Below are 27,783 nucleotides of genomic sequence, written 5' to 3' on the forward strand. Positions count from 1 at the left end.
CATGGCTTTGATCCTGAATCTTCCCTACCTGGGCAGTGCAGTCCAGTGGAGAGAAAAAGGGTTTGGGGTTCAGAGGGACCTGGCTTCAAACCCCGGCTCCCCCTTCCACCAATGGACAAGCTTGAGCACCTCCGAACTTCATTTTCTCTATATGTAAAACAGGGATAATAATCCATCCCTTTTAGGGTTGCAGTGAGGATCACAGCCAATACTGGGAAGTATTTGACATGGGCCTGGCACACAGAAGACACCACAACCATCTTCATCACTATAGTCAGGAGATCAGATAGCACAAAGCCAGCCTCTCTGGGCCAAAAGAGGCACCGTTGTGCAGCAAGCAGCCAGGCTGAGAATAGGCTGGGGATCTTGGGAAGAGGCTGGAAGCCTCTAAGACAGGCTAGACCTCCACGCTGTCAGGCCTCCTAAGGACCTAAGCTGAAGCATGGGTCCAGGGTGCTCTACCTGCTCTGCCTCTGGCCAGCCAGCAAAGAAGAGGTTCCCAAGGAGGCTGTCCTGGTCCAGCTGCAAAAGCAGCATCAGTTCTATGCTCAGAGAACACCTGCAGAGTTGTCAGCCACACAGAGAGGCCTGTAAAGCCTCTCTTGAGGGTCAGCAATCTGGCTTGTGCTTCTGGGTTCTTAAAGATAGGGTATAATGTCCCCCTCCCCTTAGTAGGATGGAGGGAAAATAAGCCAATGCTAAAAATAAATGACTGCTATGAGAGGGAATTAAATGGTCTTTGGCCAAGGATGGCGGCATTTTAAAATTAACAAAGCCCAGGTACCACATCCAGGAAGGCCTTGGCAAATGCGTGTTATCCACTCATTAGCTCAGCTCCTCAGGGACCCCAGCCAAGTAGGGAAGGCAGTGCCGGGAAGCGGTCCTTCCGATGCTGATGAAATGCACTCCAGGAGAAAAAGCAGGAGGGAGGGAGACTCTTGTGGGGAATTTCAAACAGTTCTGCTGGAGCTTCCTTCTCTGTCTGGTGGACTCACCTTCTCTGAGGCAGGGGCTTTCAAAGCAACCAGCAAGCCCAAGCGGGCTCAAATCTCAATCGCTCCCCACCACCCCACCCTTTCAGAATCCCTGGTTCCTGAAGCACCCCAATGGCCACACTACTTAGGTGGTCCTCCTGGCAGTCCAGGAACAAGGAACCCAAGAATGATATGGGATGAGGCAAGTTCCCAGTCCTGAGCCCTGCTCTTTCTCCTTGCTATGAAGAAGAACCCTATGACACTTTGTGAGCCTGCCATATACCACTCACAAAGTGAATTGATCACTATTCACTGGTCGTGTGATTCCACAAATCTTTACTCTCTACAATCAGAATATACAGTATTGCTATGTAAGATACCATCAGCAATAAGGATTCAAAACATTCTAGGTAACCGCAAACAGTATGGATTCATTTTTTTCATTTTAACACTACAATCATGAATTCTCAGTACACCAAAGGTCACAATTAACAGTGAAAATATAGAGAAAGATGGTGGCATTTGAAAAACTTTTTAATGTCAGTTTATTGAAGCATCATTTACACATAGAAAAATGCATCCTTTTAAGATGTACAATTTGATGAGTTGTATGGCTACCACTAGAATTAAGAATTAATACTCTAAAGTATTTCAGTCACCAGAAAAGTTCCTTTGTGTCCTTCCCCCCCACTCCTAAATGCTAGCAGCCACTAACCTGAGTTCTGTCCCTGTAATATTGCCTCTTCCAGACTGTCATATAGATGGAATTATACAGAAGGTAGCTTTTATTGCCTGGCTTTAACTTAGCGTAAGACTTTCAAGATTCAACCATGTTGTCACCTGTACAAGATGTTAGTCCTTTTTTTTCCAGTGCTGAGAGGTCCACTGTATGGATGTACTATAATTTGTCCTTTCATCAGATGATGGACATTTGGGTGATTTTGAGTTTTTGATGATTATGAATAAAGCTACTATAAATATTTGCATACAGGTCTCTTGGTAGATATATGTTTTTATTTTTCATGGACAAATACCTAGGAGTTGGTATTGCTAGGCTGTATAATAAATGTACGTATTACCTTTATCAGAAATTGCTAAAATATTTTCCAAAGTGGCTATTCCATTACACATTCATATCAGCAGTTATGACAATTGTTCTGCATCACTGTCATCACTTGGTGCTGTCAGTTTTTAAAATTTTGGTCATTGAAATAGGTATTTGGTCAAATGGAATAGCATTTCACTATGATTTTAACTTGCATTCCCCTAAATGCTAAGTATTTTTTACGTACTTATTTCCCATCAGTCTCTTCTGTGGTGAAGTATCTGCTCAAGTCTTTTGCCTATTTTTTAAAAACTGGGCTCTCTTTTTACTACTGATGTGTCCAAGAGTTCTTTATACTTTCTGGATAATTTTGTTATCAGACGTGTTTGGACAGCTTCTTTTTTGAGGAATCAGAAATCGTACCATTTTAATTCCAAACCACTATCTCCCGCACATACATGTTGATCAAGAAAACAGAAAAGACAAACTTTCAGTTTACAAGTACCTTAATGCTACTGGACAAAGGGCCAAGCAGTACTCAGTACCTATTAAAAGTAACAAGACCGTTCGCACCTCCACGATGAGCACCTGACCACCACTGGGCTTTAAAGAAAGCTACATCTGGAGAAACGGCTGTCCATTAAACAGCTTTTGGCCCCCCAGGCTCAGCACCTCCCAAAGCCCTGTTCTGGTCCGGCAGGCTCCTGGAATGGTCAACAGTCGTCACACTCCATTGCTGGCCATTGTCCACTGGGAAAGGTAGGAGGCTCCCAACCCACCCCTCAGTGAAAGAGCAAACAGTGGGGCCTGTGGCTGCCTGGACATCAAAGTAGAGCAAACAGGCCTGGCAGGCCCTGCCTCTCCGCCTACACATCCTGCAAATGCCATCTGAAGGAGTGTCCCTGAGGGGGTCATGACTTCCAGCTTGTCACCGCGCACATCAAAGTTTGCACCACACACGAACTCGGTGCATGGGTTCGAATCAAGTTGCCCAAGAGCGGATACTCCACCATTGTGTCCAGTTTTAATCCCGTGTTTTCCCAAGTAATTAAGCCTTCTTGCTTATGAACTTGTGACTAAGTAAAGCATCACTGAGAAGTTGTAACATCAAAGTGCCTTCCACCGTCTGTCCATGTTTAGTAAAATTGGATTTCTTTCCGTTCTTAAAGAAAAACTAATTGAATTTAGCTGAAGGCTGGGTATATTTGCACAAGCCAGTAGAGGCTGTGCTAAGTTACAGTGGTCATCCTTGGACCCTGTGGGTTAGGCCTTTAGCTGGGCTGGGTCAGAGTGCAACATGGAATGAGGCACCCAGATTTAAGTTAAATAAGTGCCTGTGGCATGAAGCTTATGGAGCACTCACTGTGGAGAAGGGGCCCGCCCCTGCCGACTACTCCTCAAGGCAATACTACACCCAAGCTGTTACTAGGCTGGTGAAAGGACTGTCCTAGCAGAATGTTGGTAAATCTTTGGCAGGGCGGCCACTGAAGACAATGGCCATCACAATGCTCAAGTCCTTATTGTTAGCAGTCCAAGTAAGCTTCTTAAGGCAAAGGCTGGGATGCTTACTTAGCATCTGAAGGCCCTCTAGCCCACCACATCAGCACCTGACACAGTATAGTTTTTTTTTTTTTAAAGCTGCTGGATGCCTAACATGATAATAAAAAGGTACATCAGTACCAAGTTCCTTTCTTCTGAAGAACCAAAATTCTCTGTATCTTTTTTTGCCTGGTCAGGAAACTTCAAACTAAATTCATACTCTATTCCACAAGTTACCTGACTTACAGAAAGTACAGCCTGGTGCCATTTATGTAAAATTAGACACACACAGATATAGATATATAGTGACTGGTTTCTAGACAGAAGAAATTCAGCTGATGGCTCCTTGCTTCTCTATATTATTTTTACAAAAACAACAAACCTATTTCTGGAAAAGAAAATCTCAAGTTCAACACTGATAGAATTATCTTTCCTTTTACCAATATGATTTCTGATCTTGATACAGTCTTAAATCTCCTGTGTATATCTATGTTTGTATTTTAATTTAAGTCACCTCAAACCCTTTTTGGAAATAAAAGGAGGGGATAAATATTTTTTTTGTTCTATAGCACTGTATTTTCTGCTGCTGCTGCTGCTGCTAAGTCGCTTCAGTCGTGTCCGACTCTGTGCAACCCCACAGACGGCAGCCCACCAGGCTTCACCGTCCCTGGGATTCTCCTGGCAAGAACACTGGAGTGGGTTGCCATTTTCTTCTCCAATGCATGAAAGTGAAAAGTGAAAGTGAAGTTGCTCAGTTGTGTCCGACTCTTAGTGACCCCATGGACTACAGCCCACCAGGCTCCTCTGTCCATGGGATTTTCCAGGCAAGAGTAATAACACTTTCTCCATTCTAAATTAAATAAAATAATAAATACATACATATATATGTATATATAAAACTTCACAAGAAGTTATCTCCTTAAGGATAGAGACTATCGTGTTTATATCCCCAAGCACTTAACACATTAAGCAGCCAGGCACTGAAGGCAGTAGAGGGTGAAACGCCTGGGCTCTTCTCAGGATATCTCCCTTGAGCTTGTGGGCTGCCAAGACTGGAAAGGAGGTAAAGGTTCTCTGTTCTCTGCCTTGAATCCCAGGTTGCTGCCCCTCTAACTCTTCCTTGATACAAACTCAATTCAAAGGTGGTGGCATCTCAGGCCTGGTCAGTATGATTCCAGGCAGGTTTCGTGACTGATAAGATGAGGATCAGCACACTTCTAATATGGAAAAACATTGGCAGATTGTGCTGGGATAGACATAATAATTCTTCAAGACCGCTCCCACACCACCTTAGGAATGTGGCCTATCCACCCTGAGCAGTATATTCCTGGCATACCAGATTCTGCTTTTACTTTTTTTCCATTAGCACTTCTTATCTCCTAACATATATAGCTTACTTGTGCATTCTATTTACTGTTTATTGTTTGTTTCTGCCTCTTTCTACCCAAGGACCACCACTTGTACAGAAATAAGCTCTTTGAAGACAGGGATATTTGTCTATCAAGAACAGTGCCTGGTAAAAAGAAGATACCAAACAATTTTTGTGATATGATAAATAAATCTAACCTGATAGTATGCTGTTTTCTGTAAAAATCTGTCCTCGCTGGGTACTGGAAGGAAGAGGAGGGCATAAAATAGAAGCTTAAAACACCAATAATTACTCCCAGGAACCAAGTAAATACAAGCCAACACTCTCACTTTGCTCAATGAGCATCACTGATTTGCTAATGGCCCTGGATAAAGACAGAGCAATCAGTTAAACCAACAACTCATTAGATTGAGAGAGAAGTGTCTTCAAAGCACATCTACTAGCTATCTGCTCACTGATTGGCATTACTCTTCATTATGGTGTTATTTCCTATCCTGTATCAATGCTGAAAATATCACACATAGAAGGGCTCACACCCACTCCCTTTTCTCCACCCTTGGTTATCTCTTGCAGATAGAGATACTTGCAAACTGGGAAAAACTGGTGGGTGGGAGTGGAGGCAGGGGAAGCAGGTTATCAGTGGTAGAACAAACAAGTGTGATTGTGTGTGGACAGGTCTAGCAGCAGAGAATAACTTCTCACCATTTATAACCTGTAGCACATACATTATCTCATCTGACTCTCACAGGAATACAGTGAGAATCTATCTGCCCTACTGTCAGATTCAGTCCCCTCACGCCCTCTGCTTTGGTAACATCCTGTCCACACTGCTCTGACATCATTGATTACACTATACTCTGCTTCTCTACCTGCCTGTCTTTCCACATGAGACCATGAGCTCCCAAGGCCTCTGATTCCTCAGTGATTAACACAGAGCCTGGCTCAGAGGAGTTATCTACCAAATGTTTACAGAAATAGCTGCTTTCACGTGAAGAAACAAGGTGTCCATAGAATTCTGAAATTCAACCAAGAGTCGGAACCAGGACTGGACTCTAGGCTCTGACTTGCAGAGCCAATTTACCTCAATTTTTCTTTTAAAGACTATGTGCTTGGCACTAAAGAGGCAAATAAGGCGACAGAGTGCTGAGATCAAGTTCATGACAGAGGAGCAGAGAAGAGAGAACTACCTCAGTACAGCTAAGTCTCTCAGCCAGTCTGAGGCAGTGCCACCTCGACATTATAAAGTCCCAGTACGGTTGAATTCTACCACCGTTATGACTCTCACGAAGGTGGTCAGTACTGGCAGATAGAAGCCTTAAAGATCTGCTTGAAGGGAAAATGAAAATTGGCACCTCCCACGATCAATATCAGCGGCTGCTACTGAAGTGCCCAGTCTGCCTTCTTTGAAAGCATCTTTTTCTGCTTTTTCAGTCAGTTCTTTGCACAGTCACAACTAGAGACTCAGAGCATCCAGCCTGAGCCTGGGATCTGGCAGAGGGAGGCAGCAGTGAGTTACAGTAAAACAAACTCTGCAAGCAGCCAGACCAGGTTCTAAATGCTATCTGTGTGACCTCAGATAAATCACTCTGCCTCTCTGGGCTTCAGCTGTCTCAGCGGCAAAATCAATACATTAATCATGTGGATGGCTGTGAGTAGTAGAGCTCACTCTCTGTACAAAGTAGACTATTTCAACCTTAACCCAACAGCTGCATGCTGGGGCACTAGGGGAGCGGGCAGGAAAATAGCAGAGCCTGCAATGAGAGGGCAGAACACCCCACCTTCCCTAATTTCTATCAAAACTTCCAAAGGAACAGGCCAAAGACCCCTTGCCGGGGACAGTGACTGCGGACTGCTCAACATGAAAAGACACGATGGCAGAATTATGATGATAACTTGAACACGTATACTTAACCCCTAACAGTAGGCTTCTCAAACATTTTGTTGCTTCGGTGAAGCAAATGACTCGCCTAAGGTCACAAAGTCAGTGAATGATGGAGCTGGGATCCAGAGCTAGAGCTTCCCACTCCACATCTCCTGAATATTCCATTGCACCAGGTGAAGAACAGTCCTTTAGGCTGAGGCCATTTCCCTGCCTCTGGAGAAGACAGCAGGGGGACAGGCCAAGGGTAGGAGAAGGCTCAGGATCATGGTCTGCAGAGTTCTGGCAAAGGGAGGGTGGAAGGAGCTCTCTCACCTGTCGTTTCGGTTGATGGCTGCCACCATTAGTGCTGTCCAGCCAAGTCTGTGCCTTGCATTGACATCCGCACCTTCCGACAACAGTCTAGAGAGAGACAGAAATATTTTCAGTGTATGGTTTATCATGGACATAAGAGTGGAAGACATGAAAAATCAACACGGGAGGCTAGATGGATTTGGAAATAGTTATGGACCTCTGAGAATCAAATACCCATGACCCCACACTTCCTCTTCCTCTCTCTCTTCCCTTAAATGAGTCTGCCTTCACTCTTATCCTTCCAGCCTTCTGAGCAAAGAATGTGCCTTCCCTCCATCCAGAATGCTCTCTCCCTGACTCTCTGCCTATTTTAATCCTACTTTCATGGGAAGCACAAAGTACAATCCTGGCTTGGGGGACTCTCCCCCAACAAGGCTCTCCTGACGCATCCAGTCCACAGATCTCTGTCCCTAGAATTCCACCATGCTTAGCACCAAATGTCCAATGACACTTCTCATCTATGTAGCTAGTAGTTTATAGAAGGATCCCACTTCTCAAGTTTATCTGTATGGTGGCTGTTTGGAATTGGAACTCTCTGAACCCAAGGAAAGATGGAAAGAGTGTTAGAAATGCTAGATTAGGTTTCTAGGAAAGTCCATGTGAACCTACTTGACTCTACATGCCAGCACCTAGCATGTGGTAGGAGCTCAGCAGCTGCTGGATAAATGAACAAGCATGAGGTTTTAACCATACCCCTAAAAGCCTGGGGTATTTTAGGTCCTGGTAGCAGGGGACCCTATAATGTGGGGTAGATAGAGAGAACGGGAGTAAAGAGAACCAACTCTTACTGAGCACCTCCCACAAGCAGGAACTGCCTGGGAACTTTGCATACATTCTCTCGTTCACTCTTCACACATGCTTAAGGAGCTGATATTAATCTCCTCTTTTCATGGATGAGGTAACAGGCTCAGTGAGGTGAAATGACTCAATAAAGGTCACAGAGATAGGTAAGGGGCAATACCGTGACTGGAACCCAAGTCAATAATGGCTCTGAAGCCTGAACCCTTCTCACCTCACCACCCCTCCTCTACACTGAACCTGGCTCCATGGAACATGGAAGACAAAAGACTAAATGGACTCCAACAAATCAGCATGATATGCACTTGGTCCTGTGCTGATTTCTGCAATGGGGGTGTGAGAAGACAGGGGGTTTGCCCTTGGGAATTTAGTTGTGGAGGGAGGACTCAGGATAATAGGAAACCAAAGCCTGTAGCGTGTGGTCTCCCACCAGAAGTGTTGTAGGAGGCCAGGAAAGGAGGAGACCAGCAGTCCAGAGCGTTTCACCAACAAGGCAGAAGCTGCGTTTTAGGAATTGGTGTTTGGGGGAACTGGGAGGCTGTCTACTCATCAATGGGTTCCAGACAAAAGGGCACTGGCAGAGAGTCCAGATGCTTGGGGTTGAGTCTTGGCTCCATTCTTATGCCATAAACTGAAGTAGCTGCCCCTCTGGACCAAGCCAAGTCTAATGTCTGTGCTGTTGAATAAGCAGGTGATGAAGGCTTGGGAGGATGAACAGACACAACATGTACTCATTTGTTCACTCAGCCTGTGAACTCATTTGTTCCCTGCCTTTGCAGGCAATGAGACAGGCAGTTAAAGCCTGAGGGGAGACAGACCAGCAAGCACATCACCACACATCTGACGAGTGCTAGGAAGGGGGCTGCAGGTTGCAAGTGTACAACCAGGGAACCTAACCGAGTCTTAATGATCCATCAGGCCTCTCAGAGGAAGTGATGAGAACAGGTAGCCAGACAAAAGAGGGCAAGGGAGGGGAGGAGTGTTTCAGGCAGAGGTAAAGCCTCTCAATCAGAGTAGAAGGCAGCACGGGGTATATGAGGCCCTGAAAGAGATCTTGCACAACTGAGGCACGAAGTGTGAGGGTAAAGTGTTGAGAGAGGAGGCTGGGAAACCGTCTTCTCCCACCTCTAGTTTGAAAGTTTTCTTCTGGGCAAAATCCTTGGCCTCTTACCTTACCACTTACTGTTAAGCATCTTTTTTGCAGAAATAAATGTCCACAGTCAAAAATGTTAGAGGTTAAGAACCCTGGGGGTAATTTTCTGAGACAAAAATCTCTTTTTGGACAAAACCTTCCCTTGTTTAGCAGGCCAAGTGGTGCCATGGAGAGCGCAAGGTTCTGATTTCAACTGTGATTCTGGCTGGCAGGCTTCAGGTTTCTGGCCCTCAGTCCACAAGATTAGAAAATCAGGAAGGACTGAAGCAAATCAGAGGTTTCTGAGGGAAAGATATGAACTCTGTCTTGAAGAACAGGAACAATTTAGAGGAAGAGGAGGAAATGCACGCCAGTCAAGGCAAAAGACATATAAGATACTGTTCAGAGGCAGAGGAAGCAATGAGAAGGTATACTCAAAGAGACCACCAGGCAGATCCATCCATGTGACAGTTAACAGCACAGGAACAGGCAGCTGCCAAGATATGCAGGGCCTAACAGAGGGTCTCAAAAGCCAAGCTAGGAGGACAAGGCAGTGGGCATAAACCTTTTCGAGCCATGGACTCCTCTGAGAATATGATCAAAGCTGATGATCCTTTCCAGAAAAGTGCACAGGTATACATACACTAAAAAAAAAAACAACAACACAAAACTTTCTTTACATACAGCATCCAGAGGTTCACAGGTCCTCAGGAAATCAATAGTGGACCCGACATTAAAAACCCAATCTAAAGGGTTGACAAACGCCTGGCATGTGGTCCTGGGCTCCTGCATCTGAGTCAGACATCACAAACCTCTCTTAGCAGCTCTTTCCTATGGAGCCCTTGAAAGAGCCTCCTCAACACCGGCTCCAATTAGCCACCATCAATAAAAGAAAACCTATTTGCCATTCCTTAGAGGCTCACCATAGGCAAGTGGGGTTGTCACTGAAGATTGGGGTAAAAGAAATTATAGAATTAATCTAATAGCTTAAGCAAGCTCAGTCTGAAAGGAGACAGAATAGAACACGGGGACAAGGAGACCACTTTGGAAGCTGCTATAACATACACCAAGGGAGATGAGCTAACACAGGAATTTGGACAGAAGAAACTCAATGAAGCCAAAACCCTTTATGCCTGAATTGGGTCAGTGACCCACGTTTCCCTGCCTGGGCCCTGAGAATTCTGGAAGCAGCACTCTTCTGGAGGCAATGCTGAAGAAAAAAGATTGAGATGCTTCCTCTTCCTGCCCCTTAAGGGTTGAGTGTAGTGTAATAAAAAGGTGAATAGAAGGCTCTGGAGTAAGTCAGACCTGGATTCAAATTCTAGTCCAGCTAAATAATGCTGAACAAATAAATTCTGAGTCTCAATTTCCTCACCTATCAAGTAGGGACAATAATTTCTGACTTGCAGGGATCCCAGCCCAGTACCTGGCATATAGCAGGTACTCATTACAGAGCGGTTTTTGCCTGCCACCCTAACCTGTTTTCATCTCTGTGATGGAACAAAGCGATCTGGCCTCAAGTTGGTAGTAGCAAATTGGCAAGTACCCAGGGATTCTAAGACAGGGTCACATAGGATGACCTGAGTAGTTTGGCCAGGCCAGTTCCAGGCACTCTTTTGTTCATTTATTCAACAAACAGGCACACACATACTCTGTGCCTGGCTGACGGTGGCTACTGAGGAGACAAGACAGAAATTCTTTTTTGCCCAAGACCTAAGCCAAGCAGGGTTTTCTTTTTTTAATGTGCATGTGTGTATTTATTACTTTTTCCCACAAATAACTGCATTTTAAAATATGTTCACATTGCTAAGTATATAATCATTCCATTTTAAATTGCAACTTAATTCTCCACAACACATCCATCAGAGATATTCCCTGTCTGCTCTCCTAGGCATACCTACCCAGGTAACATCCATCTCTCGGTCATCAAAAGCAACACTCAAAGAACACCCTGTTGCATATGCCCTTTTGGACCTGTGTGAGTCGTTTCTCAGGGCATGTACTCAGAGTGTGATCCCTGGGTTATGGGGTTTATACCACTTAATTTGACTAAATAGCTCCAGGGTCCTCCTCAGGACAGCTGCTCCATCTACCCTCTCATCAGCAGGACAGGGGCGTTCCTGTGTACCGTGGACACTTGGCAGCAGCCAACTTCCTAATCACTGCAAGTGCAATAGTATAAGTGGATTTCATGCTATCCTTTTAATCTATATGTCTCTGATTAGCAACAATTTGGAGCTACTTGTTGTATGCATATTAGCATGCTGAGGTTTCCTTTGTCTGTACACTTCTGTACAGGGTTTTCTTTTGAGAGGAGGAAATGCTGGGAGAGAAGGCTTCTCCAAACTTGCTATCCTTTCAATGAACAGAGTAGAAAGAGCAAAGGACAGAAGATCTGCATTCAAGTTCTAGTTCTGCCACCTCCTGACACCCCAGGAAAGGTATATTATCCTCTGAGCCTCAGTCTCTTTACAGGCCCACTCCATGGACAGAGCAGCCTGGTGGGCTACAGTCCACAGGGTTGCACAGGGTCAGACACAACTGAGTGCGTGCGCGCATGCGTGTGCGCACACACACACACACACACACACACACACACACAAGTACTGCAATCTGAGGGAAAGGGTTCTGCAAACCCAAAGGATCATTCCTAGGACGTAAATCTTACTGCAACGGTCCTGGAGTCCAAAGGCTGGAGTTCAGATTCTGGTTCTGTCACTTATTAGCTATGACACCGGGGCTATTAATCCCTACTATGCAAGGTGGTTGTAAGGATTAAAACTGATACCACAAGGCAGAACTATAAGGAGCAGGGGTACCTGGTAAATCAAGGAAGGACCAGAACAAACAAAAACTACAAGTGACCCCAACTCCAAACAACTTTTCCCCTTTCAGAGCTGAGTGGGCCCTCCCCTATTTCCCTCAGGGTGCAGAGCAGCCCCAAAAGTTAGGGTTTCACAAACCCAGGTCTCCTCCATTTCATTTTGTTGCTTTGCAAGTGAATGCCCAGCAGGCAGTCATTTCAAAGTCCTGGGACAGCTGGGCGGGTGGATGCCTGCTGAGAGCAGCTGAAAGGGCCTCTGAGGCCTGAGAAAGCCACCCTTGCTCTCCTCTGTGATTTTCACCAACGAACAAAGTGCGGCAAGTGAATTAATCTCTTTTAAAAAGAGCAATGCTTGTGACAGAGCACGGTGTCTCCGAAAAGGTTAGGATTCCATCATCCCTGAGATGATAAGTGGAATGCTTAATGCAGGTTGCCACTCAGGGCAGAGCAGCCTGTGGCCGGGGGCTGAGGAGTGGGGGTGGGCACCACAGGCCTTTCTGGGCACACTCCAGACTTGTGGAAGGCCCTTCTCTAATGAACTAGGTCTCCTGCTTGGCAGGGCAGTGGTGGGTGACACTAATTGGGGGTGACCCAGGGGAGATGATGGAGAGGAAACCACACACTAGCAGTCCAGAGCTGAATTCCAGCTCATGTACAACTCCCAGGCAGTAGTGCAGGGCATGAAAATAAATGACAGACCCTTCGGTTCACACGCAGGCTGTGGCATTTATTTTCCTGCCCCCCCTCTACTGCCTGGGAGTTGTACATGAGCTGGAATTCATGGTGGGCAGCCGTGGACGAACGAGTGACTCAGCCTCTGTGAATCTCGTTTGGTCTCATCTGAGTGACAGCTCACGCTCTCTGAGCCTGTTCCACAACTGTTAAAAAAGGGAAAGGACGCCACCAGCCCTATTCCGTATGTCACGCAGGGGCACCATGAAGAAACGACAAGACAAAAATATATAAAAGCACTTGGTATGCAATAAAGCACTATACAAATGGAAGAACCTATTTTATTGTTATCATCATTTTCTAATGAGTATCTACCCCATTTTATGGAAGTGACAGTAAACTAGGATGATATATCCAAGGTGCACACAGAACTTAGAATATAAGCGCTCTAAATTTTCTGTGGATTGGTAGGATGACCTCAAATTCCCAGGCAAGGGCAATGGTAGAATAAAGGTTTCCTGCTTCTTGGCAGGACAAACCTAGACAGTGTGTTGAAAAGCAGAAACATTCTGCCAATAAAGGTCCGTAGAGTCAAGGCTATGGTCTTCCCAGTGGTCATGTACGATGCTGAGAGCTGGACCATAAAGAACACAGAACACCAAAGAATTGATGCCTTAAAACTGTGGTGCTGGAGAAGACTCTTGAGAGTCCCTTGGACAGCAAAGAGATCAAACCAGTCAATCTTAAGGGAAATCAACAATGAATATTCATTGGAAGAACTGATGCTGAAGCTGAAGCTCCAGTATTTTGGTCATCTGATGTGAACTGCTGACTCATTGGAAAAGTCCCTGATGATGGGAATGATTATGGGCAGAATGAGAAGAGGGCATCAGAGGATAAGATGGCTGGATGGCATCACCAATGCAATGAACATGAACTTGGGCCAACTCTGGGAGATGGTGAGGGACGGGGGGGCTTGTTGTGCTGCAGTCCATGGAGTCACAAAGAGTCAGACACGACTGGGCAACTGAACAACAGCAGCAGCAGCCGCAAAGCTGATGATTTCCACAGCAGAGTAACCAACCAAGGGGGGAAAAAAACGTAGCAGCTCTCCCATCTATCTTCAGGAGAGTCCTGAAGGCTCTGGACCAAACAGGCAGCAGCTGTTACCTCAGGTGCGGAAGGGAGTCAAACTTTCACTTCCTACTGTGAATGCTTCTCGATTGTTAGAAGTTTTGTTGCTGTATTTTTTATAACAATGAACATACTATTACTCCTTAAAAAGAAAAAAACTTTCTTAGGAAAAGAAAAACTTTGGACCTAGAGACTGTTATACTCAGTGAAGCAAGTCAGACAGAGAAAGGTAAATATGTAATATCACTTACAGGTGGAATCTAAAAAAAAAAAAAAAAAAGATACAAATGAACCTTTTTACAAAGCAGAAATCCGGGGCTTCCCTGGTGGCTCAGTGGTAAAAACATCCGCCTGCCAATGCAGGAGACAAGGGTTTGACCCCTGGTCCGGGAAGACCCCACCTGCCTCGTGCCTGCTAAGCCTGCTCACTGCAACCATCAGGCCTGCTCTCCAGAGCCCGAGAGCTGCGGCCCTGGAGCCCCCACGCTGCAGGGGGGCAACCGCTGAGACCCGCACACCTAGAGCCTGCGCCTCGTAGCAGGACTAGCCGCTACAGCAACAAGGCAGCACCGCTCACTGCGACTAGAGAAACTAGCCCCGCAGCAGTAAGGACCCAGCACAACCGAAAATAAATAGATACAAAATTGAAAAAAAAAAAACCCAGAAATCAAGTCACAGATGTCAAAAACAAACTTATGGTTACCAACGGGGAAAGGCAGTAGGGGAGGACTAAACTGGGAGCTTGAGATTGACACACACACACACTATCTATAAAATAGATAACTAATAAGAGCCTATCGCATAGCACAGGGAACACTATTCAGTACTCTATAGTGGCCTGTAGGGAAAGCGATCTGAAAAAATATGTATATGTACATCTGACTCACTTCGCTGTACAGCAGAAACTAACATGTTGTAAACCAACTATACTCCAATAAAAAAATCATTTGAAAAAAGAAATCACTTCAAAAAAGAAAAAGAAAGACCTGCCCCTTCTTCCCAGAAGCCTTCCCTAGGAAAGCCATGGCTTATGCTAGCCCGTATCTACAGCTGTCAGTTTCCCTGTCCCACAGTCCCAGTAGTCAGCATGGCCCCCTAGAAATTCCTTGTGTCTCGACTCCTGGCGCTGGCACAGTGGCTCAGGGGCTGGACAAATGAATGCCTGTGGCATTCTACAAAATGTCTACACAGATCTCTCCCCTATACTCACATGCCTGTCTTTTCCCAAGAACTCGGGCTCCTGCATATATGTGGAAGGTGTAGGTGTGGCTTCTCACTCTCAGGGCTGAGGATACTTAGACACAGGCCTGGGGCTGGAGGCCATGGGTTTCAGTCATGGCTCTCTCAACAACTAGCTGTGTGACCTGGACAAATCTGTCTCTTTGGGCCTCACTTTTCTCTGTGGTAAAATAAGGGAACTGAATTAAATGATTTCTCAAGTCCCTGCCAGAACTAAAATCTTAGGATTCAAAATATGTACAGCATCAAAGAAGTTGGGAAGTGAACTCCTAGCAGTCACGGGCACCAGCATGACTTCCAAAGAAGAAAGAACTCCTCAGGTTTGCTGTTTATTGGCGGGAGGGAGGGAGTCCCAGACAGGGATACAGGATAGTTTTGAGTTATTCCAGCTTGATCAGCTCTTCTACTCAGGGGAGGGAGGTACCACTTGGTTTTTCTTCCTTCTTTATGACCAATCAATACAAAGCGGCCACTGAACTGCTTGCATTGTTCCAACTGGTTTCAGGACCCTCCACATGAACTGCCCTCAGCTGCAGCTGGGGAGGGGCCTGAAAAGGGTGGGGAGCTCTGTCCCACCTGCACCAGAGGCCTGGAAGCAGTGAGCCATGCAGACTCAATCATGATTGCTATCTGGGCAACAGGGCCCTGGCTGGAGCCTTGCAGAAGGTCCTGTTTACAGTAATAACAGCACCAGGCCCTGCTGTCTGAGCAGAGGCAAGGTGCCTGGGGCTAGAATCCTCACGCAGCCTCCATCTGTGCCTTATCTACAAGGTTGCCCTGGGCCGGGAGGGGTGGGGCGAGGCAGGAAAGGCTGCTCTCAGAACCCGGCCAGGGTTAGGCAATTCCAGGCAGGTCCCAGCACTACAACTCCACAGACACGGGGCTTCTCTGGCATCTTTTGCTATCAGTCCTTGAACCGAACACTCTCTTTCAAGGGCGCCTCAGGGCCTTGCCCCTAGGAATCTCTCCAGATGCTCTCATTCCTGGTGAGGCAGCCCATCCCAGCACTGCCATATCTGGACTACTCCAGAGGGCAGTGGGTGGGCAGTGAGAGGGGAGGACTGGCACTTATGCAGCAATTACAAGTAAGGTGCACTGCGTAACATACCTGCATGCTTCATAACCAGTTAACTTCCTATCGTATACAGTTTTTCAGTTTCTGAATGTAAAGAAGGATGTGCTGAGATCAGTCTACCCAATCCTTTCTCTTTATAGATATACATACAGAAGCTCAGAAAGCACCAGCCTTGGAACAGCCTGATATGGACGTTAAGCCCGCACCTGTCTCTTCCAGACTGTGTGACTGTGGGCATGTCACATTAACCTCTGAACCTCAGCCATCCTACCTTATAACCTGGTAACTGAGGTAACCAAAACTGTACGCGCACTTCTAGTGTTAGCTATCATCATTACCACTGTTCTATGTGTTCAAAGGCACACAGCGGAGGAGCTGTATCAGAACTTCACTGAATACCGCTGGATTAAAAAAAATAAAAGCCAAAGCTGGGGGGCGACCATCCTTTGTCCCATCTTTCTTATAGTTTCTAGCAGGAACTTGGCACACATTTAAAGTGCATAGATTATTATTTTTTTTAGCTTTTTATTTTGAAATTATTTCAAACTCACACAGCGGTTAAAAAATAGCATGCACACACATACACAAAACTCAGGTATATCCTTCACTCAGATTCTCATTACATTTTGCCTCACTCCTCTTCTTTCTGTTTTTTCCTAGACCACGTAGGACTCTAAGCAGGATACCGAGGACTCTCTGATGAATTCTACAGTGTTCTTGCCTCCAAGGTATTCACTGCACAGTTACCTCGCAAACAGCTAAAATGCAAGCAAGCACCATGTGAGTGTAGTGCAGAGCAAGAGCCACAGGCACGACTTCTTGGAGGCAGAGGCATGAGCTGTGCCAGGAAGGACGGAGAGAAGCACAGATTCTCGTAATGCACTCCTGGGATCTTCTATGGGAGACAGGCCTGCTTCCCCAAGCAGTGTGTGCCATGGCAGGGACTCAATAAAACACAAATCCAACCATACAAGGCCAGAAAGGGGAGGAGGTGGTCCAGGGCACCCCTATCTGGGTACCTCTATTCAGGGCTCTAAGTTATGTCCCACTCAGCAGCTGCCCTGGTGACAAGAAGGCAAGGACTGTCTAGGCAGCTGAAGTGTGGGAAAGGGCCATGAGTGCCACCTACTGGCACCACAGCAGGCCTGTAGGCTGCCACAGAGGGCAGCTGGGTGTTGCCAGGAAGCCTGTTATCCTATGGCAGTGAGACACAGAAGTAGCCCAAATTTCTAAAATTGGGTTGGCACTTGAGCTACTACTGCTAAGCTCCAGAACCCTATGAGATTTTCAGTAAAAAAAAATGGACTGTGCAAAGCCAACCACAGTATCTGGCCCTCTAGATAGGAACAAAATTTGGCCTTCATTAATTCAGGTTTGTCCCAGTAACAAAGTAGGCTCTTCTCCAAGTCAGGCTCTGTGTTGAGCACTGAGGGTACAGTTGAATCAGACATGGATCTTGCCCACAAGGAGCTCCTGGTCTGAACTGGTGGTGGGGAAATGCAGCACAAGTAAGTGTTTTAAGGATCACAGTGCTCTGAAAGCTGTTTGTAGAGGGTCACTGACCACACAACATGCTTGGCTCTTCCAGTCTTTCAAAACTCTGAAACTGTGGTGTTCAAAAGAGCTCGTGTTTCTAGAGCAGCCTACTACGCACCAGGCACTTGACATTTATAATCTCATCTGGTCCTGTGATTAGAGAAGGAGTCATAAAGAGAGAGGGTAACTGACTTGCTTAAGATCACATGCTCAGTAAGTGGCAGCCTGGACTGGAGCCCACCCTCTCTCTATTGCCTTCCAGGGTATATATCCCAACTTCTTCTCTTTTCCCACACACTTAGCCTGGGATCAGCACAAATATCTGATGGGACTAATCAGCTGACCCTGGTGAAAAGACCCTGACGCTGGGAAAGACTGAAGGCAGAAGAAGGGGATGACAGAGGATGAGATGGTTGGATGGCATCACAGACTCAATGGACATGAGTTTGAGCAAGCTCCAGGAGCTGGTGAAGGACAGGGAAGCCTGGCATGCTGCAGTCCATGAGGTCGCAAACAGCTGGACATGACTGAGCGACTAAACAACAACAATCAGCTGACAGAAAATGATTAAAAAAAAAAGGAAAAACCTTACGTAGAAAGGAAGTTAAAATGATGAATGGAGATACTCTGATTAGTTCTGCTGTCTAGAACCTTCTCCCTTGGAAGGGACCCCTTCTCTTAGACTGAAGATGAGAAAGGCCAGATCCCTTGGTGGTAGTCTCCATACTACCACCACCACTTTCACAGCTGCATGGTAAAGTGGTCTTGACTTTAGGTTAAAATAACCTTGGCAAACAAACCTAATCAGTAGGTTTTAGAAGTATAGGAAGTCCTAGTTCTCTGCAGACAAGCTTAACAGACTCTCAGAGTATAATGCATCTGCCAAGAAAGCTAATGCAAACTCAGGCCATGTTAACAGACTCATAAAATCTCTAAAAAGGGGATCACTGCCCTGCTCTACACAATGATAGTCACACCAGAATTCAAATAGGGCACCAAAAACTTTGTGGCCATTTCATTACAAAATGACTAGGATGAGAGAAGACTTGAAACCATAGTTTGGAGAACCAAGGTTTATTTGGCTTGGAGCTATTAATATTCAAAAGTCTGGAACAGGGAAAGAGAGCTGTGTAGTCTTAGAGGACAGAACAAGGACCAAAGAGGCAAGCTGTAGAGAGAGCTAACTACATAACAGCAGCCCACCATGTGTCAAGTGCTATGCCAGGTGCTTTCATAATATTACCTCGGAATTCATCACAACATAAAGTATTTTTCTAATTAACAAAGTGCCTGTGTGCTCTGTCACTCAGTCGTGTCCGACCCTTCGCAGCCCCATATAGCCTGCCAGGCTCCTCTGTCCATGGAATTTTTCAGGCAAGAGCACTGGAGAGGGTTGCCGTTTCCTCCTCCATACAGAGTGCTTATGCTTACATTACTCCAACTGCCCAGAATGTCTTTCTACCCAGCTCCTTATATCCAAATACTAACATCTCCAGGCCCAGACTGAATGCCCCTCTTGTCTATAGACACTTAACATTCTGTATGTACTAATTACAATTCTCTTACCAGACTGAACGTTCTTTGAAAGGCAAAGGTCATCACGATACATCATGAGTCAATGCTGAGTGGGGCATACTGCTCATAATGGGCCTTAAGAATAAATAAATGCCAAAGAAAATGTACAAATGACCGAAAAAAAACTCATGAAAAGATGTTCATCATTAGCCATCAAGGAAATACAAACCAAAACCACAAAGAGGTATCACTTCACACAATGGCTCTAATAAAAAAGACAGCAATAGGTGTCGGCAAAGGTGTGGAGAAATCAGAAGCCTCACATGTTATATTGCTGGTGAGAATGTTAAAATGGTATAGCTACTTTGGAAAACAGCCTGACCATTTCTCAAAATGTTAAACATAGAGTTACCACAGGACCTAGCAGTTCTACTTCTAGGTATCTGGCCAAGAGATATAAAAACATACATTGACACAAAAATTTGTATACACATGTTCATAGCAGTGTTGTTCATAATGGCTGAAAAATGAAAACACAAACGTTCATCAACTGATGAATGTGTAAATAAAATGTAATATATCTATACATGGAATACTGTTCAGTCACAAAAAGGAACAAAGTACTGCACGTGCTACAACAGAGGGAACTCGCTCAGTCGTGCCTGACTCTTTGTGACCCCGTGGACGGTAGCCCGCCAGGATCCTCTGTCCATGGGATTCTCCAGGCAAGAATACTGGAGTGGGTTGCCATTTCCTTCTCCAGGGGATCTTCCCGACCCAGGGATCGAACCCAGGTCTCCCGCATGGCAGGCAGATGCTTTATCCTCTGAGCCACCAGGGAACACATGCTACAACAGAGGTGAACCTTGAAAACATATTAAGTGAAAGAAGCGGGTCATAACAGGACACAAATTGTATGAGTCCATTGATATGAAATACCCGTACAGGGAAATCCAGGGAAAAAGAAAGTCAATTAGTAGTTGCCAGAGGCCGGGAGAGGGGGAATGGGGAGCGAATGCTGATGGGACTGGGTTTTGGGGGGGAGGTGGGGAGGTAGTGATGACAATGTTCTGGAATTAAGACACAGTGATGGCTGCATAATTTCATGACTATATTAAAAAGCCACTGCACTGTATCCTTTAAAAAGATGAATTTTATGATGTGTGAATTGTATATAAAAGGAAAAAGAATAAGTGAATGAGTAAATGTTTACTCAATCGGAGTAAGCTTATTACTCAGAAGACAGAGTATGCCTCATTCCTAGAGGAGCCCAACTGTGGGCTGGACGGGGCCCTTCAGAGAACCTGAAGAGGAGACAAGAACACTGGAGAGGAAGTGAGGCTGAAGACAACAGTGCCTTGGGCTCTGTCTGACCCATCAGGGGCTGTACCTGAGTCCCAGGTGGCCCTGGGAAGGATACTGTTCTGCCTGCTGGACTCTGACCCCTGGGGATTCCATGGGACTCCTCCAACTGTGTGTGCTTTACATTTGGTCCTGCCCACTATCTGCAAAGGCCAGTCAAATACACAGACTTCCCAGGAGGCCTGGGCGCTATCCCCACAAACAAAAGGGCATTGAGATGGAAGACTGAGTTCAGCCTCAGAGAGGGATTCTTATGCAGCCTTCCTGGGCCTCCCATCCACATGAATGGAGGATCCTGGAGACCAGTCAGTCTGCCCAGCTGCTGGACCCTGCTGGGGAGACTCTGGAGAATAAACAAGGTTTCATTCAACCAATCAACTGGCCAGACTCCATCTGTACTGTGTGCTTTCTGAGTGCCCAATCAGCCTTGCATGAGTAGCTATGGTGGAGGCAGGAAGAGGTGCTGTCCACCTGGCTGGGACAGCATGGCCTGGGTGAGGAGACACACGCATGAAGCAACTGTGGAGAAAGACAAGGAGGTGAAGACTCAACATGATACCATCTGGCTCAGACTTTGAGGCTTTGGGAATTTTGATAAGAAAGATCATCATGAGCTAGAACAAGCAGTTAACGGCAATGAGAAAAGCATACATTTTGCATTCATGTGGGACTTGGTTTAAATCACAGCTCTATTCTTATGAGTTGCAGGGTATTAAACGCTCAGTCATGTCTGACTCTTTGTGACCCCCATGGACTGTAGCCCGTCAAGCTCCTCTCTCCATGGGATTCTTCAGGCAAGGATACCATTCCCTTCTTCAGGGGATCATTCCGACCCCAGGGATCAAACCTGGGCCTTCTGCACTGCAGGCAGACTCTTTACCGTCTGAGCCACCAAGGAAGCCCAGGTGGAAAATGGTCACAGCACAATCTGTTTTGCAATACTGCAGCAAAAAATGAAGATACCACATATACCGTATCTGGTACTCTGCCTCACGCACACACACAGAGTGGGCATCTAATAAACAGCAGCTATAACTACTAGGGAAGGTGAGCTTTCTGGAAGAGAAAGGGCTTGAAGTGGGCAATAAACTATGAATAGGATCTCAACAAAAGAACGTGGGTGGAGTTGGAAGCATTACAAAGGCAAACAGGTAGGAAGAAGCAAGCTGCATGTTTAGGACCAGAGAAGCCAAGTCGGACTGGAATGGGGGTTCCTGGGATGGAGGGGAGTCAGGCTTGGCTGGCAGGAATGCAGGGTTGTGGGGCGGGGAGGGGCGCTGTCAATGAAGAGCAGAGTTGAGAGCAGGACAGATTAGGGATCTAGATTTGACATTCATCTTCAGGAACCTTGTACAGTCCTAGTAAGGCAGATTGAAATGGTTCTCCCTTGAGCTACAAAACATCTCCCTAACCTTGGAAAAGTGCTGGGAGGAAACTGTGACCCAGGCAAGCTCCATTCTCCTTCAGGCCTCACAGCATCCTCATCTATAAATTGAAGTGCTAGGACACTTCCAAGGAGGGCGACTTTAGTAAATTACTCAAGCAATCCAAATTTCTGTTTTATCATCTGTGAAATGGGGCTATACTATTTTCATAGTTGTTAAGGGTTTAGTAATTTAAGTCTCATGTAATGCCTATTTCAAAAAAGGCATTTAATAAACACCAGCCACTATTAGTAATAGTTAGTTATTAAAATATTACTATTTTACATATTTGAATATACATATACAAAGAATATATGTTAAAAATATACAAAATTATATTGTTAAAGTAATATGCTAGAAACATTAAATGAAACTCTGAATAAATGTGGGTTCTTAAAAAAAAGTGATAAAACTAAGGTGATAGTTTGGGTGTTTTTTTGCTCCACCTTAATTCATTTACCTTAGGTTCATTAGTTTGGGTCTTTCTGAATGATCACACTTGTTTAATAAGATTGTAGAGGGTAAAAACTGAATATCCAGAAAATTCTATCCATTAACTTATTTTGCTAGTTCAGGGGGAAAAACCTGGTATAATTAACAACACTCAAAAACAACCCTTACTACGCACTGAGCACCTAGTAAGTTATTAGGCACAGCACTCGCTGGTTTTTCTCATTTAATTTTCTCACTGAATACACGCAGCAATGGTGTGAGGTAGCTCAATCACCATCCCACTCTGCAGATGAAGAATCTAAGGCTAAAATCTTAGGCTACTTTCCCAAGGCCATAGAGAGCTAACAAATGGCACAGCTGGGATCCAAACCCTGTCTTCTGAGACTCACAACTGGGAATCAAAGCTTGTTTCCTCAGACTCTGAATTCCTTCCTGCCAGGATTCCCACTAACGATATGAAAACCTCTCGGGCAGACCCACTGACAGAGGCACAAGACGAGAACCGCTTTACTTGCCTTAGTAGGACTTTGGGCCTGGGACCCTTGTCCAAAGGGAGGAGAGGGAAGGAACCAGGATGCAGACGAGCTTAAGTTTTAGTAAGATTTTCTGAGACAGCAGCACTGTGAGGCAAACTGCTAAAGTGAATACGGTAAATCCATAACGTATCAGTTTGACTAATTTTAATATTCTTACATTTCTCTCTGCTCCTCAGTTTCTGGGAAAACTCCTTGGGAAAAAATCCAACTGGTTCCAGTCATGCTGGTAGGATTTGTGTTATGGCCATGACTGAGCCGGGGCTTTGGAGAAGCAGCACTTGGGCCATAACAATGGTGGAGGGGAGACTGAGCCAGACAGCTGCCCCTGCTGGGGGCCCTGAGGGACTGCAGTTTTGCGGCCTCACTGCCTCCGTGGCTAGATCAGTGCCCAAGCCTGCCACACAGCTGGTAGGCACTCAGATTGGTTCCCAATGTTTCTCAGCCATCAGAACTGATGTGCTTGCTAGCACATCAATCCCCTCCCACCCACCGCAACTCAGCTGCCGCTGCTGTACAATGGACAGCCTCCAACGCCATGCAAGGCCTGCCTCCTCTCCAGACTCCTGGCACCCCTACCCCCACCCCAAACTGCAGTCCATCAGCCTTTTTCAGTCCTTCACACTTGCTGTTGTCCCTCCCGCCATGGGGCCTCTATAAACAAAAGTTCCTTCTGCCAGAAAGCTCTTCTTGTCCTTCTTCACCTAAGTTAACTCCTTCACTTCGTACTTGAGCTTCCTTTGGGAATTTTTTCCTGGCCAGAGGAAATCTCTCAGAGACACTTGAGATTCTCTATATCATTCCTTTGCAGCATTTGTAACAGCTGTAATTTCATATTTACATGATTAATGTCTGACTAAGCTTTAAGCTTCATGAGACAAGGTCTGTACATTTTTGGCCTATCACTGATCCATCAGGGCTTAGCATAGTGTCAACACACAGTAGGCGTTATTTGTTGAATAAATAAATGACTGAATTAAATCATCATTTTAATTTTCTTTTTCCCTAAGGGGATGTCAATTCTTTTGTTTACAAGTTTATTATGACTGTAAATAAGTACTAACATTTGCCTAACTCCTACCATTTACAAAACACTTTACAACTACTCAATAAATATTTGTTAACTATTTACGTGAACAGTGATAAACAACACAGCAATGGTCTGCCACCTCCAAAACTCACAGTAGCATGTGTGTGTGTGTGAAAAAGAGAGAGCAAGAGAGAGAGAGAGAAGGAAACAGATGACCCATCCCAAAAGAGGGTGATAAGTGCTATCACAGAGGAAGTATAAAAGTACTTGGAGGGCTAGGGACGGCTTCCTGGAAGATGTGACACTGATGACCCAGAGGATGAAAAATCCTCTAGACCATGGGAGTTCACCCTCCTGGAATTTTCATGAGTTTCTGGGAGGGGGGCCTGGCAAGTATCTTACAGTCGCGGTTACTGAGGAAGTTAAGGGACTACTAGCTCAAGACCACACAGCCAAGAAGCAGTAAGGGCCAGCACTAGAGGCTCAACCGCAGGGCTGGGCTTCCCTTCAGGGGCATCCCTCCTTGCTGCAAGCCACTGCAGTAGGCCCTGGCTGTTCTCTGCTCCTGGGCTTGGCCAACCACCTGATCCTGCGGGGCTTCTCAGCAGCTGACTGGCTGTTTCCACAACTCACCTACTCATAAAGTTTTGAAAAAGCTGCTAACCTAATCTTCCCCAGTAGTTTTCTATCACCAAGGAGCAAGCAAACAGAGATTCTGTAAGTTCACACCTCAGAAAACATGCCAGACTCTGGACCACTCTGCAAAGTTGCTGGGCTGGTAAAGGCCCACTTGAGTAAGCCCTGGAGTTACAGTGCATGATCTGGACCCTCTCCAAAGGGCTCAGTTTTCTCGGTAGAGTTTAACACTGAGAACTACATTTCAAAGTTCTCAGGGGGAACCCCATTAACAAGATGTGGAAATGAAGATTCAAAAAGCGAAGGTCTGTGACTTATTAAAGGCTTCTCTGGTGGCTCAAATGGTAAAAAAATCTGACTGCAGTGTATGACAACTGGGTTCAGTCCCTGGATTGGGAAGATCTCCTGGAGAAGGGAATGGCTACCCACTCCAGGATTCTTGCCTGGAGAACTCCATGGACACAGGAGCCTGGTGGGCTATAGTCCACGGGGTCACAAAGAGTCAGACATGACTGAGCGACTAACACTGTTTTTTTCATGATCTGTTAAGAGTCCCAAAGACAGTAACTGTGACAGAAGTGGAACTTAGGTCTTCCAATTCTAAAATCCTTGTACTTTTTTTGCAGCATTATGCTGCCTTCCAACATCCCAGCATTTAAAAAGAAACCTGTGTAGGTTACATCCTAGCATTCAAGAAACACTCATAAGCTTCAAATTACAAGAGTGATGCCAGTGAGGCCTTGACCTTCGGTCTAGAATAAAGCTTTTGTTTCAACCTACTGCAAGCCACAAGAACATTTACATATTTACTGGTTAAGAGAGTTGGATGTTTTGGTTGCTCTCATGCCATCATTAATATTTTCCCATCCAGCCAAAGTGATACAGCAATCGATAAACAGCCTCTCAGAGGCCCCGAGACAGCCAAATGTATTTACCAGCCAGGGTTTTTGTTAATTAGATAAAATCCTAGGATCAATGTGCAGAACATTTACCTATATTGAAGCTAAGCACATTCTGGACACCTTAATCCTGGCACAATGACAGCAAGTGCCTCAAGCCCCAAGCTGGGGCATGTGGGGACAAGAACCAAACCAAGCCATCAATGCAAAGCTAGAATAAATGTGTTTGGCCTCCAACAAAACCCAACCCTTTCTTCTTTCCTGTGTTGCAAATCAAATCAGACTTTTTTCCAAAGGTATCTAGTAAACAAGTTTTAGCTGGTATGAAGTACTTTAATGTCTAAAACCATCAAACCAGAAATCAAAACAAGATGTCAAAACAATCTCTAGACTGATCTTTGAGGCAGCATGGCATGTACGGCAGGAAGAGTCAGAAAGATCCATTCAACCGTCTGCTTGACATCTCCACTTGAATTTCTCACTGAAATGTTAAATTCAACATGTTCAAAACTGAACTCAATCTTTTCCTCCCAACCCAGTCCTCCTCCCCCAGCAGCTTCATCTCAGAGAACGGCAACAGCATCTCCACCGCTGATCAAGCCAGAAAACAGAAATTCGTTCTTAACACCTTCTCCCTAATCAACCATATGCAAAGTCATTCATTCAAGATTCACCTACTGAGTACCTCCTACGTACCAGGCACTGATGCTGTTCTAAACATCACCAAGTCCTGTCTAACTTACCTCCTCCATCTCTGCTACTGACACCTTACCCCAAGTCACCACCTGCCACCATCCTTTCTGGTCTGGACTACTCCAGTCACTATCAACGGGTTTTCCTGCATCCACCGCAGCTCCCTATCAATCTGTTCTCCATGGAGCAGCCAGAGTGATCTTTTAAAATTACAGACCTAGATCATGTCACCAAGTCTCTCTCTTTCTGTCACATACACACACCTCAAAATTCTTCAATGGCTGCCCACTGTTCTTAGTAAAAACCATTAACATGGCCAACAGATCCAGTGTGATATGGTCCTTGCTTAACTCCCCAACCTTATGTCATGCCCTCTCCCACTTACAGTCCAGTCATTCTGGACTTCCCTCAATTCCTTTGCATCTTTTCTTGATTCAGGGCCTACTGTCCTTTTAACTCCATATTCTTCTAGCTTTCTCTTCATCCTTCAGAGTTCACTTTAACTTCACTCACATGCTTTAGTTTACTGATAACATACCCCCACCCTCCACCCCTCTCACACTCAAGATTAGACTCCCAAGTGTCTTGTGCTTCACTTTTTAACAAAGTTTTACTGAGATATAATTCACATACCATTAAATCCATCTATTAAAAGTGCACAACTTGTTTTTAGTAGATTCAGAGTTCTGTGATCTTGACTACCAAGCCCAGAACATTTTCATTAGTCCCCCCAAAAAAACTCGACCCATTAGCAGTCATTCCCTATTCCCTCCCAACCCCAGCCTCTCCAGTCCTTGGCAATCACCAATCTACTTTCTGTCTCTATAGATTTGTCTATTTTGCACATTTTATATAAACTGAATCATATAATATGTGGTCTCGTGTCTGGATTCTTTCACTTAGCATAATGACTTCAAGGTTCTTTAACGTAGCACACACACACAGTATTCATTATTGATAAATAATATTCCACTGTATGCCTATGCTGCTAAGTCACTTCAGTCGTGTCCGACTCTGTGCGACCCCATAGACAGCAGCCCACCAGGCTCCCCCATCCCTGGGATTCTTCAGGCAAGAACACTGGAGTGGGTTGCCATTTCCTTCTCCAATGCATGAAAGTGAAAAGTGAAAGTGAAGTCACTCAGTCGTGTCCAACCCTCAGCGACCCCGTGGACTGCAGCCTTCCAGGCTCCTCCGTCCATGGGATTTTCCAGGCTAGAGTACTGGAGTGGGGTGCCATTGCCTTCTCCATATCGTACTTTTTATTTACCCACTGATCAGTTAATGGACTTTGGGGTTGCTTCCCTCTTTAGGCTATTATGAATAATGCTGCTATTAACATTCCTGTACCAAATACATTCATGTACGTTTTCATTTTTCTGGAGTACACACCTAGGAGTAGACTTGCTGGGTCATATGCTTAATATTTTGAAGAACTGCCAATTGCTTTCCAAAGCAATTACATCATTTCACATCCCCACCAGCAATATTTAAGGGTTCCAACTTTTCCACGTCCTTACCAACACTTGCTATTATCTGTCTTTCTGATTACAGTCATCCTAATGTGTGAGAAGTGGTATCTCATTGTGGCTTTGATCAGTATTAAATATCCCCAGAGAAGGAAATAGTTGGCCACTCCAGTATTCGTGTCTGGAGAATCCCATGGAC

At 45.4% G+C, this 27,783-nt stretch overlaps 1 protein-coding gene across 3 annotated transcripts in view; it reads right to left on the reverse strand.

Moving 5' to 3' along the window:
- Positions 1–27,783, reverse strand: part of CLPB (ClpB family mitochondrial disaggregase) — a 138,801-nt gene that overhangs the window by 100,184 nt on the left and 10,834 nt on the right. For 2 of the 3 annotated variants that reach the window (XM_068988822.1, XM_068988821.1), the window contains exon 3: positions 7,122–7,208. The exons of the other annotated variant lie outside the window; for it this stretch is intronic. In XM_068988822.1, coding sequence (XP_068844923.1) covers positions 7,122–7,208 — 87 coding nt within the window. The remainder of the gene's footprint in view (positions 1–7,121; positions 7,209–27,783) is intronic. 3 annotated transcript variants of the gene reach the window in all.

Source organism: Capricornis sumatraensis, chromosome 16 (assembly GCF_032405125.1).
Source record: "Capricornis sumatraensis isolate serow.1 chromosome 16, serow.2, whole genome shotgun sequence".
Lineage (NCBI taxonomy): Eukaryota > Metazoa > Chordata > Mammalia > Artiodactyla > Bovidae > Capricornis > Capricornis sumatraensis.